This window comes from Aquarana catesbeiana, linkage group LG13 (genome assembly GCF_042186555.1).
Source record: "Aquarana catesbeiana isolate 2022-GZ linkage group LG13, ASM4218655v1, whole genome shotgun sequence".
NCBI lineage: Eukaryota > Metazoa > Chordata > Amphibia > Anura > Ranidae > Aquarana > Aquarana catesbeiana.
Window position 1 is genome coordinate 386,132 of NC_133336.1, and position 15,985 is coordinate 402,116.

The 15,985-nt window shown below is 49.5% G+C and overlaps 1 protein-coding gene across 1 annotated transcript in view; it reads left to right on the plus strand.

Annotated features, from left to right (window-relative positions):
• The window catches only part of EML1 (EMAP like 1), a gene marked incomplete in the record, with an annotated part of 215,487 nt that overhangs the window by 150,195 nt on the left and 49,307 nt on the right, over positions 1-15,985 (plus strand). Inside the window, 3 exon segments of the mRNA XM_073609641.1 lie at positions 2,688-2,813; positions 8,354-8,485; positions 8,585-8,652. Of these exon segments, the coding sequence (XP_073465742.1) occupies positions 2,688-2,813; positions 8,354-8,485; positions 8,585-8,652 (326 nt within the window).

Below are 15,985 nucleotides of genomic sequence, written 5' to 3' on the forward strand. Positions count from 1 at the left end.
TCTGTAGATCTGAATGTTGGGGTGTTTGTAGAGTAAGGGGTCGGGGTTCTGTAGATATGAATGTTGGGGTGTTTGTAGAGTTGGAGGTCAGGGTTCTGTAGATATGAATGTTGGGGTGTTTGTAGAGTAAGGGGTCGGGGTTATGTAGATATGAATGTTGGGGTGTTTGTAGATTTGGAGGTCGGGGTTCTGTAGATCTGAATGTTGGGGTGTTTGTAGATTTGGAGGTCGGGGTTCTGTAGATATGAACGTTGGGGTGTTTGTAGAGTAAGGGGTTGGGGTTCTGTAGATATGAATGTTGGGGTGTTTGTAGAGTCAGGGGTCGGGGTTCTGTAGATATGAATGTTGGGGTGTTTGTAGAGTAAGGGGTCGGGGTTCTGTAGATATGAATGTTGGGGTGTTTGTAGAGTTGGAGGTCGGGGTTCTGTAGATCTGAATGTTGGGGTGTTTGTAGATTTGGAGGTCGGGGTTCTGTAGATATGAATGTTGGGGTGTTTGTAGAGTCAGGGGTTGGGGTTCTGTAGATATGAATGTTGGGGTGTTTGTAGAGTAAGGGGTCGGGGTTCTGTAGATCTGAATGTTGGGGTGTTTGTAGAGTTGGAGGTCGGGGTTCTGTAGATCTGAATGTTGGGGTGTTTGTAGAGTAAGGGGTCGGGGTTCTGTAGATCTGAATGTTGGGGTGTTTGTAGAGTTGGAGGTCGGGTTCTGTAGATCTGAATGTTGGGGTGTTTGTAGAGTAAGGGGTCTGGGTTCTGTAGATATGAATGTTGGGGTGTTTGTAGATTTGGAGGTCGGGGTTCTGTAGATATGAATGTTGGGGTGTTTGTAGAGTCAGGGGTTGGGATTCTGTAGATATGAATGTTGGGGTGTTTGTAGAGTAAGGGGTCGGGGTTCTGTAGATCTGAATGTTGGGGTGTTTGTAGAGTCAGGGGTTGGGGTTCTGTAGATATGAATGTTGGGGTGTTTGTAGAGTAAGGGGTCGGGGTTCTGTAGATCTGAATGTTGGGGTGTTTGTAGAGTTGGAGGTCGGGTTCTGTAGATCTGAATGTTGGGGTGTTTGTAGAGTAAGGGGTCTGGGTTCTGTAGATATGAATGTTGGGGTGTTTGTAGATTTGGAGGTCGGGGTTCTGTAGATATGAATGTTGGGGTGTTTGTAGAGTCAGGGGTTGGGGTTCTGTAGATATGAATGTTGGGGTGTTTGTAGAGTTGGAGGTCGGGGTTCTGTAGATCTGAATGTTGGGGTGTTTGTAGAGTTGGAGGTCGGGGTTCTGTAGATATGAATGTTGGGGTGTTTGTAGAGTTGGAGGTCGGGGTTCTGTAGATCTGAATGTTGGGGTGTTTGTAGAGTTGGAGGTCGGGGTTCTGTAGATATGAATGTTGGGGTGTTTGTAGAGTTGGAGGTCAGGGTTCTGTAGATATGAATGTTGGGGTGTTTGTAGAGTAAGGGGTCGGGGTTCTGTAGATCTGAATGTTGGGGTGTTTGTAGAGTAAGGGGTCGGGGTTCTGTAGATATGAATGTTGGGGTGTTTGTAGAGTTGGAGGTCAGGGTTCTGTAGATATGAATGTTGGGGTGTTTGTAGAGTCAGGGGTTGGGGTTCTGTAGATATGAATGTTGGGGTGTTTGTAGAGTTGGAGGTCGGGGTTCTGTAGATATGAATGTTGGGGTGTTTGTAGATTTGGAGGTCGGGGTTCTGTAGATATGAATGTTGGGGTGTTTGTAGAGTCAGGGGTTGGGGTTCTGTAGATATGAATGTTGGGGTGTTTGTAGAGTAAGGGGTCGGGGTTCTGTAGATCTGAATGTTGGGGTGTTTGTAGAGTCAGGGGTCGGGGTTCTGTAGATCTGAATGTTGGGGTGTTTGTAGATTTGGAGGTCGGGGTTCTGTAGATCTGAATGTTGGGGTGTTTGTAGAGTAAGGGGTCTGGGTTCTGTAGATATGAATGTTGGGGTGTTTGTAGATTTGGAGGTCGGGGTTCTGTAGATCTGAATGTTGGGGTGTTTGTAGAGTCAGGGGTTGGGGTTCTGTAGATATGAATGTTGGGGTGTTTGTAGAGTTGGAGGTCGGGGTTCTGTAGATCTGAATGTTGGGGTGTTTGTAGAGTAAGGGGTTGGGGTTCTGTAGATATGAATGTTGGGGTGTTTGTAGAGTCAGGGGTTGGGATTCTGTAGATATGAATGTTGGGGTGTTTGTAGAGTCAGGGGTCGGGGTTCTGTAGATATGAATGTTGGGGTGTTTGTAGAGTCAGGGGTTGGGATTCTGTAGATATGAATGTTGGGGTGTTTGTAGAGTCAGGGGTTGGGATTCTGTAGATATGAATGTTGGGGTGTTTGTAGAGTTGGAGGTCGGGGTTCTGTAGATCTGAATGTTGGGGTGTTTGTAGAGTAAGGGGTCGGGGTTCTGTAGATATGAATGTTGGGGTGTTTGTAGAGTAAGGGGTCGGGGTTCTGTAGATCTGAATGTTGGGGTGTTTGTAGAGTTGGAGGTCGGGGTTCTGTAGATATGAATGTTGGGGTGTTTGTAGAGTTGGAGGTCGGGGTTCTGTAGATCTGAATGTTGGGGTGTTTGTAGAGTAAGGGGTCGGGGTTCTGTAGATCTGAATGTTGGGGTGTTTGTAGAGTTGGAGGTCGGGGTTCTGTAGTCAGTCACAGCATTTCCAGCACTCACTGTGTTCAATTTTTACCCCATAAGATTCCGGAACAGTTTGGACCCGTGCGGACGGTGGCGGAAGGAAAAGGGGACGTTGTGTTAATTGGTACCACAAGAAACTTTGTCCTTCAGGGCACTTTATCTGGAAACTTCACCACCATCACCCAGGTAGGTACTTCTTCTTCTGATGTTTCATTGGTGATGATGCGGGTAACAGAGAGAAATTATCAGAGAACCCTAAGGAGAGAGGATAAAATCTCCCTCTGACCTACTAGCAAGGGGCGGAGACACAACGCTGCTACCTTGTGTAAATTAAAGGGTCAGTCCACAGACCTGGGAACTCAGCACAGGGATGGAGGGAACCTCTCATAATGGGCACAGCGGGTGTACAGACCCGGGAACTCAGCACAGGGATGGTGGGAACTCTTCATAATGGGCACAGCGGGTGTACAGACCCGGGAACTTAGCACAGGGATGGAGGGAACCTCTCATAATGGGCACAGCGGGTGTACAGACCCGGGAACTCAGCACAGGGATGGTGAGAACCCCTCATAATGGGCACAGCGGGTGTACAGACCCGAGAACTCAGCACAGGGATGGTGAGAACCCCTCATAATGGGCACAGCGGGTGTACAGACCCGGGAACTCAGCACAGGGAAGGTGGGAACCCCTCATAATGGACACAGCGGGTGTACAGACCCGGGAACTCAGCACAGGGATGGTGGGAACCTCTCATAATGGGCACAGCGGGCGTACAGACCCGGGAACTTAGCACAGGGATGGTGGGAACCCCTCATAATGGGCACAGTGGGTGTACAGACCCGGGAACTTAGCACAGGGATGGTGGGAACCCCTCATAATGGGCACAGCGGGTGTACAGACCCGGGAACTTAGCACAGGGATGGTGGGAACCCCTCATAATGGGCACAGCGGGTGTACAGACCCGGGAACTCAGCACAGGGATGGTGGGAACCTCTCATAATGGGCACAGCGGGTGTACAGACCCGGGAACTCAGCACAGGGATGGTGGGAACCTCTCATAATGGGCACAGCGGGTGTACAGACCCGGGAACTTAGCACAGGGATGGAGGGAACCTCTCATAATGGGCACAGCGGGTCTACAGACCCAGAACTCAGCACAGGGATGGTGAGAACCCCTCATAATGGGCACAGCGGGTGTACAGACCCGGGAACTCAGCACAGGGATGGTGGGAACCCCTCATAATGGGCACAGCGGGTGTACAGACCCGGGAACTCAGCACAGGGATGGTGAGAACCCCTCATAATGGGCACAGCGGGTGTACAGACCCGGGAACTCAGCACAGGGATGGTGAGAACCCCTCATAATGGGCACAGCGAGTGTACAGACCCGGGAACTCAGCACAGGGATGGTGAGAACCCCTCATAATGGGCACAGCGAGTGTACAGACCCGGGAACTCAGCACAGGGATGGTGGGAACCCCTCATAATGGGCACAGCGGGTGTACAGACCCGGGAACTCAGCACAGGGATGGTGGGAACCCCTCATAATGGGCACAGCGGGTGTACAGACCCGGGAACTCAGCACAGGGATGGTGAGAACCCCTCATAATGGGCACAGCGAGTGTACAGACCCGGGAACTCAGCACAGGGATGGTGGGAACCCCTCATAATGGGCACAGCGGGTGTACAGACCCGGGAACTCAGCACAGGGATGGTGAGAACCTCTCATAATGGGCACAGCGGGTGTACAGACCCGGGAACTCAGCACAGGGATGGTGAGAACCCCTCATAATGGGCACAGCGGGTGTACAGACCCGGGAACTCAGCACAGGGATGGTGAGAACCCCTCATAATGGGCACAGCGGGTGTACAGACCCGGGAACTCAGCACAGGGATGGTGAGAACCCCTCATAATGGGCACAGCGGGTGTACAGACCCGGGAACTCAGCACAGGGATGGTGGGAACCCCTCATAATGGGCACAGCGGGTGTACAGACCCGGGAACTCAGCACAGGGATGGTGAGAACCCCTCATAATGGGCACAGCGGGTGTACAGACCCGGGAACTCAGCACAGGGATGGTGAGAACCCCTCATAATGGGCACAGCGGGTGTACAGACCCGGGAACTCAGCACAGGGATGGTGGGAACCCCTCATAATGGACACAGCGGGTGTACAGACCCGGGAACTCAGCACAGGGATGGTGGGAACCCCTCATAATGGGCACAGCGGGTGTACAGACCCGAGAACTCAGCACAGGGATGGTGGGAACCCCTCATAATGGGCACAGCGGGTGTACAGACCCGGGAACTCAGCACAGGGATGGTGAGAACCCCTCATAATGGGCACAGCGGGTGTACAGACCCGGGAACTCAGCACAGGGATGGTGGGAACCCCTCATAATGGGCACAGCGGGTGTACAGACCCGGGAACTCAGCACAGGGATGGTGGGAACCCCTCATAATGGGCACAGCGGGTGTACAGACCCGGGAACTCAGCACAGGGATGGTGAGAACCCCTCATAATGGGCACAGCGGGTGTACAGACCCGGGAACTCAGCACAGGGATGGAGGGAACCCCTCATAATGGGCACAGCGGGTGTACAGACCCGATTATAATCAAGTTGGTGAAGAATAGAAGTGAGTGTAAAGGAAGGTCGCGCTTTGAGAAATGATTCTCTGATGTGACAAGAAAGGAACGAACGAATCCTCAATCCTCCCCATCTATGGGCCACACATTCCCCAACATACGAGAAGTCAGATTGCACCTCATTAATAGTAATGCAGCCAGTAAACATGAAGGGTTCCAACATCTCTCTTCCTAAATCTCCCCCAAATGTTCGTACGCATGTAAAGAATTAAAGGAGAGCCACACCCCCCAATAGTGTTACATCCGATGTCGAATTTCTTTTAAAAAAAGGTTAAAAGAACTCACATGTCATAATGAACAACGCCAAAACACATTACATGTCCCAGGATCTGATCGATAAAGAGCTTGCATATACGTGATGACGTCTGGCTCCACCCATTGCGTTTCGTGAAATCTGACATTGTTAGGGACGTTATGGATTGGCACAATTGAAGTTTTTTTTTTTTGATATAAGAAGATTTTTTTCACTTCTATCGTTCACCAGTTTGTGCACACGATGATCCTGTTTTGTATAAGATTAGCGCAGCACTTGTAGCCACGCCCAGTATCTGTGCAAGTGGCTTTCCTTGATAATTGATCTATTTTTCACTTTATGACCATAGTCGCGATTTTCCCTGTTATTATTTATATAAAGGATTTCTCCTTTGTGAACAAAATGATGAAATCTCATAAAAATGTTTGCAGGAAAAAATGTGCATTTAATGATTTGTTTTTTACAGGAGGCTGCAGAGCATTGCACCCGCAGTCAGTGCAATGTCAGGCTCCTCCTCTTCCCCATCTTGGCCCCTCCCTCTGTACGGCTGTCAGTTTGAAGCTGCAGCAGCTGATCGGCACCTTCACAGCTCATTGAGATCTACAAGCCGTCTGCTGCGGGGGAAGATGGGAGTTTTCTCATTCACAATGAGGGCGGGGGCAGGGAGAGGAATCGACTGGCGACAGGATGGGGGTGGATAGAAACATATTGCACCCTAAATATGGGAGGAGCCTGGGAAGAACTTGCTACTAAAGGTGGACTTATCCTTTAATGCTGAACTGTGTCCTTCCCCTCCACTTGTAGCCACACCTCTCCTCCACTGCAAACAATTACTCTGAGCCTGCCTGAATGACTTCAATCATCATCAATCCCTTCTCCTCTATTCCTAGTACAGCCTTTGTGAATGAAGGAGGGGGGATGGAAAGGGTGATAAGTGCCTATGACAGGTCCCTTAGCTCGTATTAACCCCCCGCAGCACCGGAAGATTACTACCGGGGGGTTCAGAGGAATAAAGATGTAAGCAGAGAGAAGCCGCCAGCCAAAGGGCCCGCCTCATTTCATGTAAGTCCCGCCCCCATCAGAGTGACTGATCAGCAGATAGCACAGATAGTCTGCAGCAGCCTACAGCCAGCAGGGATGATAAAGGGGGGCATGAAGGGTATAGAACACCCCCCAAACCCCATATTCCTTCTGAGGGAAGCCCAGACACTCATCACTGAGGGATTTCTTATTATGAAATGATTTGATTGGAAAGTTTGAATGTCATGTTGATGGGGGATGGGGGGGGGGGTATAATTAGTGGCGGTGCGTCCATTAAGGGTGCACGGGCTCTGCCCCCTCTCTCCAGCCACCCCCTTTATGAATAATGGATAGATTCATGCCGCCACCCCCTACTCAGGCGTCCGGCCCCTTTTTCAGACGTCGGGCGCCTGGAATTACAGCGGCGGGGGGTATTTTTGAAGCACCTGATTGGAGCCATAGACTCTTATAGGCTTCAAAAAAGGTGAACCGCGAGCGCAGCGCATTACGATCACAATCCACCCAGGTGTGTTAGAAAAGCGAATGAATGATCTGCCTCTCCGCCAATCAGGTCTGTTACCCATCACCTGATTGGCTAAAAGGACAGGCGCTATGATTGGAAGCCTATCAGGAGGAGGGGAGGAGATGCACGGAGGACACAGGAGCCGCTGTCTGACCCGCATACCTGACCTGCCATGAGACAGGGCAAGTGCTGGGCAGATGGCGGGCGGGGGGGTGTCACAGTGTCAGCGTTTGATGGGCACAGTGTGTTCAATTGATGGGCACAGTGTCAGCGTTTGATGGGCACAGTGTCAGCGTTTGATGGGCACAGTGTCAGCGTTTGATGGGCACAGTGTCAGCGTTTGATGGGCACAGTGTCAGCGTTTGATGGGCACAGTGTCAGCGTTTGATGGGCACAGTGTCAGCGTTTGATGGGCACAGTGGCAGCGTTTGGGCACAATGGGTGCATTTGATGGGCACAGTGTCAGCGTTTGATGGGCACAGTGAGGCTTGTTTCCCCCCCAAAAAAATGTTGAGCCCCAGCCACCACTGGGTATAATGGGTATTATATGAATAAATCACACTTCAGCTTTACCATGGCAATACCCGGGGGGTGGTTATTGCTGCACTCCATTAGCTGTCCCATGGACAGAAGAAGAGGGACCCTCAAAGGTGGGACTTTGGTGGCAACATAAGCTGATGCAATAAATGAACACTCAGTATCATATATATATATATATAAAATGAAGACAATGATATAAAACCATGATCAGGAGAGGTGTGTGTGTGTGTGTGTATATATATATTATATTTATCCTTGTTTCCATGGATTGTGGATCACCAGTGGTGAGGTCCCCAGATGGTGAACATCCAACGCGTTTTGAATGCAATGTTAGTCGTCTTCTGGGGTATACAAAAACCAAGGGGGGAAAATACATTGTTGCAGAATATAGTTTAGCGTTATTGCAGAATAGTGTGAAAAAATGTAACCTCAGATAACCAGTAGGGGGGGGAGCAACAGGACCATGGGGGTCGTGATAAAGCCACGCGATATTCAGCAGGTCTTCAAGCAACAAAATCAAAGGATCAAAAATTGTCCCCGTGGACTGGTGTTGTCCAGATTGGTCCTTTATGGGACAAATAGACATCTATCACATTGCAGGGAATGGAGGCGGTCTTTCCACATCTTAAAGACTGATAGTTGGAGCACGAGGCAATACATGGGACCCCGCGGAGGGTCATGCCAGGGACCCCGGCTCCTCTCTGCTCCATCCACCTACCATTGTCCGTGTTTTATCATTCAGGGCCATACCGATGAACTGTGGGGGTTGGGCGCGCATTCCCAGAAGTCTCAGTTCCTGACCTGTGGCCATGACAAGCAGATCATGTTATGGGATTCGGCAAGCCATCGCCCAATCTGGAACAAAGTTCTAGAGGTAAGTAGCAATTTCCTATGGGGTGAGTGGAGGGAGATCGCGGTGATTGATTTGATTCAGACGATTGTAATGGACATAATGGGATCTGTTCTCTTTCAGGACCCGGCCCAGTCTGCTGGATTTCATCCTAATGGGTCTGTGGTAGCAGTTGGGACTCTTACAGGGAGGTAGGTGACCTCCAGATGTTAGTACTCCAGCAGAGGGTGTATTACACAGTGATGATACTAGGAATCGACCGATTATCGGAGCGGCCCATTATTAGGGCCAATATTCACACTTTCTCCAGTTATCTTCCAGGACGGCACACCTGAGATGACGAATCTCACCTGACAGGAAACACAATCAACAACAGAGTTTAAAAGGCCCCACCCTTCCCTCTGTCCCTCAGTTATTGATTGTGTTTCTCTTAGGATGGCAGCGAAACAGTTTTTTTTCTTTCTTTCCTGACCAAGGCCTGGGGATGAGGTCCCCTCCCTGGGTGTCAGACCCAGGGCAGCCAGTGGTGGATGTGTGGTCTGACAGGGTCTTGCCCTTCCCAGGGGGGGATATGATCCCCAACAAACGTGCTCAGGGGGAGGCGCAGGAGCTTGAAGAGTCCCCCTGAGCGCTGGATTCTCCTGGACACAGTGGAGATGTCCAGAACTTCCGGGACCACATACCCACGCTTTTTCTCCTACCTAACAGTGGTGGATGGGATGGAGAAGCTGCTCTGGATATTCCCATCTGCCTGGGTGGAAATCCCTGAAGTGCATGGCGCGGACCCCGGTGTCAGCTTAGCTGACCGGGCTGAGGGATCTCCTGCTTGCCAGATGTCTGTTCGTTGTCGCCGTCTGCCGACCGCTACTGTGCAGGTCCAGATGCCGGCACAGCGCACACAAATTACGTCACTCCCGCACTTCCGGGTCAGAAGCTCCGGCAAGATGGCGGCGAGCATGGATAAGAGCGGCAGTGGAGCGGGGGTCCATGGACCTGTTCCCCCTCCCGAATCTTTCCAGAATGATCCCTCCCTTAGGGTCGTCTTGTCTGGAACAGATGGAGGAGGATGGACCGAATATGGCAGCACCTCAGGAGACCACAGAGGGTGAGTCGACCCAGCTGGTGTGGGGGAGAGGTTAGGGGTGGCCCTATTCCTTCACCCCCGTAGGACATCTTAAAGGGGTGTAGGTTAACAGGGATTCATCAGTTTTATTCTTTGTGGAAACTGAATGCCCTGCCCAGGGGACTACCAGTAGGTCTAAGTCCAAAGCCACCTCTAAGTCAAAACGTTGTGGGTACTGCAACGAGAAACTTCCGCAGAACCACACCAAGATTTCTTGCTTCAGGTGCATCTATAAGTTAGCAGGCAAAGAGACGGCACAAGCAATGAAAGAGTGCCACTCTCCAGTCCTTCGGGTCTACGGTTGAGAAGCAGCAGGGGAAAGCTCCCCCTCTCAGGAGGGAACCTCGGCAGGGGGGGTCCCAAGAACCGGCTCCCAGTTCGGATGAGGAGGAGGCAGAAGCCTCGGAGCAAAGCTCCCTGGAGGATGGAGAAGACTCGGACCAGGTTAGTCAGTTGGAGGCTTGACCTGGGGGCCATCTCTTCTCAGCCGAAGATATAGAGAGTCTCCCCAAGGCAATCTATGCATCTGAGGATATCCAGATGCCGTCCATCCAGGTTTCGGCTCAGGATAAAGTTTATAGGGGACTGAGCAGAACTCAGACTAAGTCCTTGCCAGTACACCAATCTCTCAAGGATATACTCCTGAGAGAATGGAAGGAACCTGAGCTCAAGGTATTAAAACTTAAGACCTGGAAGTGTAGATGCCCCTTTAAAAATGAGGAGGAGGAAAAATTCCTTAAAGTACCATGTTTGGACGCCTCTCTACATAGTAGTTTACATAGTAGGTGAGGTTGAAAAAAGACACAAGTTCATCAAGTCCAACCTATGTGTGTGATTATATGTCAGTATTACATTACATATCCCTGTATGTTGTGGTCATTCAGGTGCTTATCTGATAGTTTCTTGAAACCATTGATGCTCCCCGCTGAGACCACCACCTGTGGAAGGGAATTCCACATTCTTGCCGCTCTTACAGTAAAGAACCCTCTACGTAGTTTAAGGTTAAACCTCTTTTCTTCTAATTTGTTAAACTCCCTTCTGCGAAAAAGTTTTCTCCCTATTGTGGGGTCACCAGTCCGGTATTTATATATTGTGGGGTCACCAGTCCGGTATTTGTATATTGTGGGGTCACCAGTCCAGTATTTATATATTGTGGGGTCACCAGTCCGGTATTTGTATATTGTGGGGTCACCAGTCCGGTATTTATATATTGAAATCATATCCCCTCTCAAGCGTCTCTTCTCCAGAGAGAATAAGTTCAGAGCTCACAACCTTTCCTCATAACTAAGATCCTCCAGACCCTTTATTAGCTTTGTTGCCCTTCTTTGTACTCGCTCCATTTCCAGTACATCCTTCCTGAGGACTGGTGCCCAGAACTGGACAGCATACTCCAGGTGCGGCCGGACCAGAGTCTTGTAGAGCAGGAGAATTATCGTTTTATCTCTGGAGTTGATCCCCTTTTAATGCCAATATTCTGTTTGCTTTGTTAGCAGCAGCTTGGCATTGCATGTCATTGCTGAGCCTATCATCTACTAGGACCCCCAGGTCCTTTTCCATCCTAGATCCCCCCAGAGGTTCTCCCTCCAGTCTATAGATTGCATTCAGATTTTTACCACCCAAATGTATTATTTTTCATTTTTCTACATTGAACCTCATTTGCCATGTAGTCGCCCCTCCCCCAATCATTTGTTCAGATCTTTTTGCAAGGTTTCCACATCCTGCGGAGAAGTTATTGCCCTGCTTAGCTTAGTATCGTCTGCAAATACAGAGATTGAACTGTTTATCCCATCCTCCAGATCGTTTATGAACAAATGAAATAGGATTGGTCCCAGCACAGAACCCTGGGGGACCCCACTACCCACCCCCGACCTTTCTGAGTACTCCCCATTTATCACCACCCTCTGAACACGCCCTTGTAGCCAGTTTTCAATCCATGTACTCACCCTATGGTCCATGCCAACGCACCTTATTTTGTACAGTAAATGTTTATGGGGAACTGTGTCAAATGCTTTTGCAAAATCCAGATACACCACGTCTACAGGCCTTCCTTTATCTAGATGGCAACTCACCTCCTCATAGAAGGTTAATAGATTGGTTTGGCAAGAACGATTCTTCATGAATCCATGCTGATTACTGCTAATGATATCATTCTTATTACTAAAATCTTGTATATAGTCCCTTATCATCCCCTCCAAGAGTTTACATACTATTGATGTTAGGCTAACTGGTCTGTAATTCCCAGGGATGTATTTTGGGCCCTTTTTAAATATTGGTGCTACATTGGCTTTTCTCCAATCAGCTGGTACCATTCCAGTCAGTAGACTGTAAAAATTAGGAACAATGGTCTGGCAATCACCTGACTGAGTTCCCTAAGTACCCTCGGGTGCAAGCCATCTGGTCCCAGTGATTTATTAATGTTAAGTTTCTCAAGTCTAATTTTAATTCTGTCCTCTGTTAACCATGGAGGTGCTTCCTGTGTTGTGTCCTGAGGATAAACACTGCAGTTTTGGTTACTGAAGCCCCCCGATTCACTCGTGAAGACTGAGGAGAAGAATAAATTCAATACCTTCGCCATCTCCCCATCCTTTGTAACCAGATGTCCTTCCTCATTCTTTATGGGGCCAATATGGTCTGTCCTCCCTTTTTTACTGTTTACATACTTAAAGAATTTCTTGGGATTTTTTTTTGCTCTCCTCCGCTATGTGTCTTTCATGTTCTATCTTAGCTGTCCTAATTGCACCCTTACATTTCTTGTTGCATTCTTTATAAAGTCTGAATGCTGAGGATGATCCCTCATCCTTGTATTTTTTGAAGGCCTTCTCCTTTGCTTTTATATGCATTTTTACATTGGAGTTAAGCCATCCAGGACTTTTTTTTGCTCTTTTAAATGTATTACCCAATGGGATACATTGGCTAATGCCCTTATTTAATATGCTCTTAAAGCAAACCCATCTCTCCTCCGTATTCTTTGTTCCTAAGATTTTATCCCAATTTATGCCTTCTAGCAAGGTTTGTAGTTTAGGGAAGTTGGCTCTTTTGAAATTCAGTGTCTTTGTATTCCCCTTATGTTTCCTATTTGTGTGATTTTTTACTGAAGCCAATTGACCTGTGATCGCTGTTACCTAAATTGCCCCGTATTTCCACATCTGTGATCAGGTCTGTATTGTTGGTAATCAGTAGATCCAGTAATGTTTTATTTCTAGTTGGTGCGTCTACCATCTGACCCATAAAATTGTCCTGCAAGACATTAAGGAACTGGCGAGCCTTAAATGAATGCGCGGTTCCCTCCGCCCAGTCTATGTCTGGATAATTAAAATCCCCCATTATGATAACACTTCCCATCCTTGCCGCTAATCCAAATTGTGATAGGAGATCCGTCTCCACTTCCTCCCTCAGGTTAGGGGGCCTATAGCATACTCCCAGTATTATTTTCCTCTTAGCGTCATCCCTTTGGAGCTCTACCCATAAAGATTCCACCTCCTCCCTAGCTCCCTCAGTGATGTCATCTCTCACATTCGCTTGTACATTATTCTTGATATATAGGCATACCCCTCCCCCTTTTTTACCCTCTCTATCCGTGCGATAAAGGGAATACCCTTGAATGTTTGCCAGCCAATCATGAGAGCTGTTGAACCAGGTCTCTGAAATTCCCACAAAATCCAAATCCTCCTTGTACAACAGTATCTCTAGTTCACCCATCTTGTCCGCCATGCTCCTGGCATTGGTGAACATGCCACGTAGTTTAGACCGGTCACATATTACCCTCTTATTGCTACTATACTTACCTCGGGTTTATGTGCTTTTTTCAACCTACCACTAATTCCCCCAATACTACCCTCTGGAATATGTTCCGCGCTGACTATCTCTACCTCTGGACCCCCCCCATCACCTAGTTTAAAAACCCCTCTAACTTTTTGGCCATCCTCATTCTCTAGCTCAGGTATCCAAACATTCGGACTTCTCCTTCGAGTATACTGGTAACATACGGGACCAGATGGATAGGAGGTCAGAAACCCTGTTACGCAGGGCATGGGACGCTAATGCTGCAGCTATGGGTCCAGCATTAGCCTCCGCCTGTGTTGCCAGAAACGCAGATGCATGGGTCAGCAGGTTGATGCACCATGTATCGCGCAGGACCAAAACCAAGGAGGTGTTGGATTCTCTGGAGGTTATTGGTAAAGCAGTAGCCTATCTAGCAGACGCTGCAGTGGAAACCAATAGAACTGCCAAGCCGATGGCTCTTCTAAATTCCGCCAGGAGAGCCCTTTGGGTAAAAATGTGGGATGGGGATTTTACCTCTAAGTCACGTCTCTGTGGTATACCCTTTGCGGGCTCGCTGCTCTTCACGCCGTGCCTTGAACAGGTCCTATCCTGATCGACAGAGAAGGGCAAGAAATTCCCCACTAAACCCAAGAGGGATAAAGGGAAGAAGTTTTTTGAGGCCCCCTTTCAAAAGACCGGTTTTAAGGGTAAGAAGGAGCCGAGGAGAAAGTGGGGGTTTGGAAAGGGAAAGGAAAAAGGTGTGGAATCCTTTTTTCCAGGCTTTCCAACAAGGAAGCCAAATGACGCCAACCTAAAGGTTGGTGGGAGGCTATCATGGTTTCTCCCCCAATGGGAAAGGAACACGCAGAGCCCTTATTTTCTAAAGGTCATAAGGGAGGGTTACAGCTTGGATTTCCTGTCCACCCCCCCAGAATTTTATCCTTACCTATCTCCCCAAGGATCCACAGAAGGCAGTGGGCCTTTTGGAGAGTGTCCGGGAGTTGGCACAACAGGAGATCGTCGTCCCTGTTCCCAGAGATCAGATCGGCCAGGGGTTTTATTCCCACATCTTTGTGGTTCTGAAACCCTCGGGCAAATTCCGACTGATCATAAACTTACGGAAGCTAAACAGATACTTTCCATACAAAACTTCTTGTATAGTAAGTATCTACACGGTCAGAAGACACCTCCAAGATGGTGTCTTTTCTACACCTCCAGGGGGTAGCCTTGATCCCATATTTGGACGACATGCTAATCTACAGTCCAGCCCTAGAACAGCTTCGGTCAGACCGAGACAAAGTGCTGTCCACTCTAGAAGCTCTAGGTTGGATGGTCAGTCGGGAGAAGTCCTCACTGGATCCCTCACAGTCCAAGGTGTACCCTTGGTTACCTGGTAGACTCTCTGGCCCAAAGAGTTTTCCTTCCGCAGGAAAAGATCACAAAGGTGCGGAGGGCTATGTCCGCTCTCCACGCAGCCAAGGGGGCCTCTCTGAGGACCATTATGAGAGTGCTGGGCCTCATGACATCATGCATTCCAGCGGTACCTTGGGCCCAGTTCCACTCTCGGGGGCTCCAGGGTTTCCTTCTCTCCTCCTGGGATGGGAGAAGGGAATCCCTGGACATGAGGGTATCCCTCTCAAGAGAGGTAAGACGTTCCCTAGACTGGTGGCTCAGTCTGAGCAACCTGTCGGGGGTCGGGCCTGAACCCAGCTAGATCCGTTAAGTGTGACAACAGACACGAGTGCCTGGAGCTGGGGAGCTCACTTGGGGGACCTCTACACCCAGGGGCACTGGGTTCAGGAGCAAAGCAGGGCCTCCTCCAATTTCAGGGAACTCCCGGCAGTCGGTAAGGCGCTAGACTTTTTCAAGGACCAGGTCCGAGGGAGGGAAGTGCAGATCTTCTCGGACAACGCAGTGGCTGTGTCCTACCTAAACCACCAGGGAGGAACAAGGTCCCTCAAGCTAATGAGGCTGACCCAGGAAATCCTGGGAGAAGCAGAGAAGATAATCCCCTCTGTATCGACAGTCCATATGAGGGTCCCTCAATATTCAGACTTCCTCAGCAGGCAGCCCATTCACCAGGGAGAGTGGGAGCTGAATAACAAAGTTTTCTCTCTGGTAAGACAACACTTTGGCAAACCAGAGATAGATTTGTTTGCTTGCAGGGAGAACAGAAAAGTTCAGAAGTTCTTTTCTCTCACCAGGGAGCAGAGCTCCCAGGGGGTAGATGCCTTGGCCCAGAGCTGGGATTTCGGCTTGGCTTACACGTTCCCTCCCCTGGTGCTCATTCCCCGGTTGTTACAGAAACTGTCCCAGTCAAATGGGTGCCTCATTCTAATTGCACCCTGGTGGCCGAAGCGGGCTTGGTTCCCCACCCTGAAGAGGTGGTCGGTCGCTCCTTCGTTGCATCTCCCGTCCCAACGCGATCTCCTCAGCCAGGGACCAGTTTTACATCCCGACCCGGGGTTCCTTTCCCTGATGGGCTGGTGTTTGAGAGGGAGATCCTCAGGAGTAGTTGATGTTCGGAGAAAGAGATAGGCTTTTGCTAAGTAGAAAACCAATCACTAGACAGATCTATGCAAAAGTTTGGAAAGTCTCCAAACTGGCGCGACGCACGGGGGCGGAGCCAGGCAGCAAAT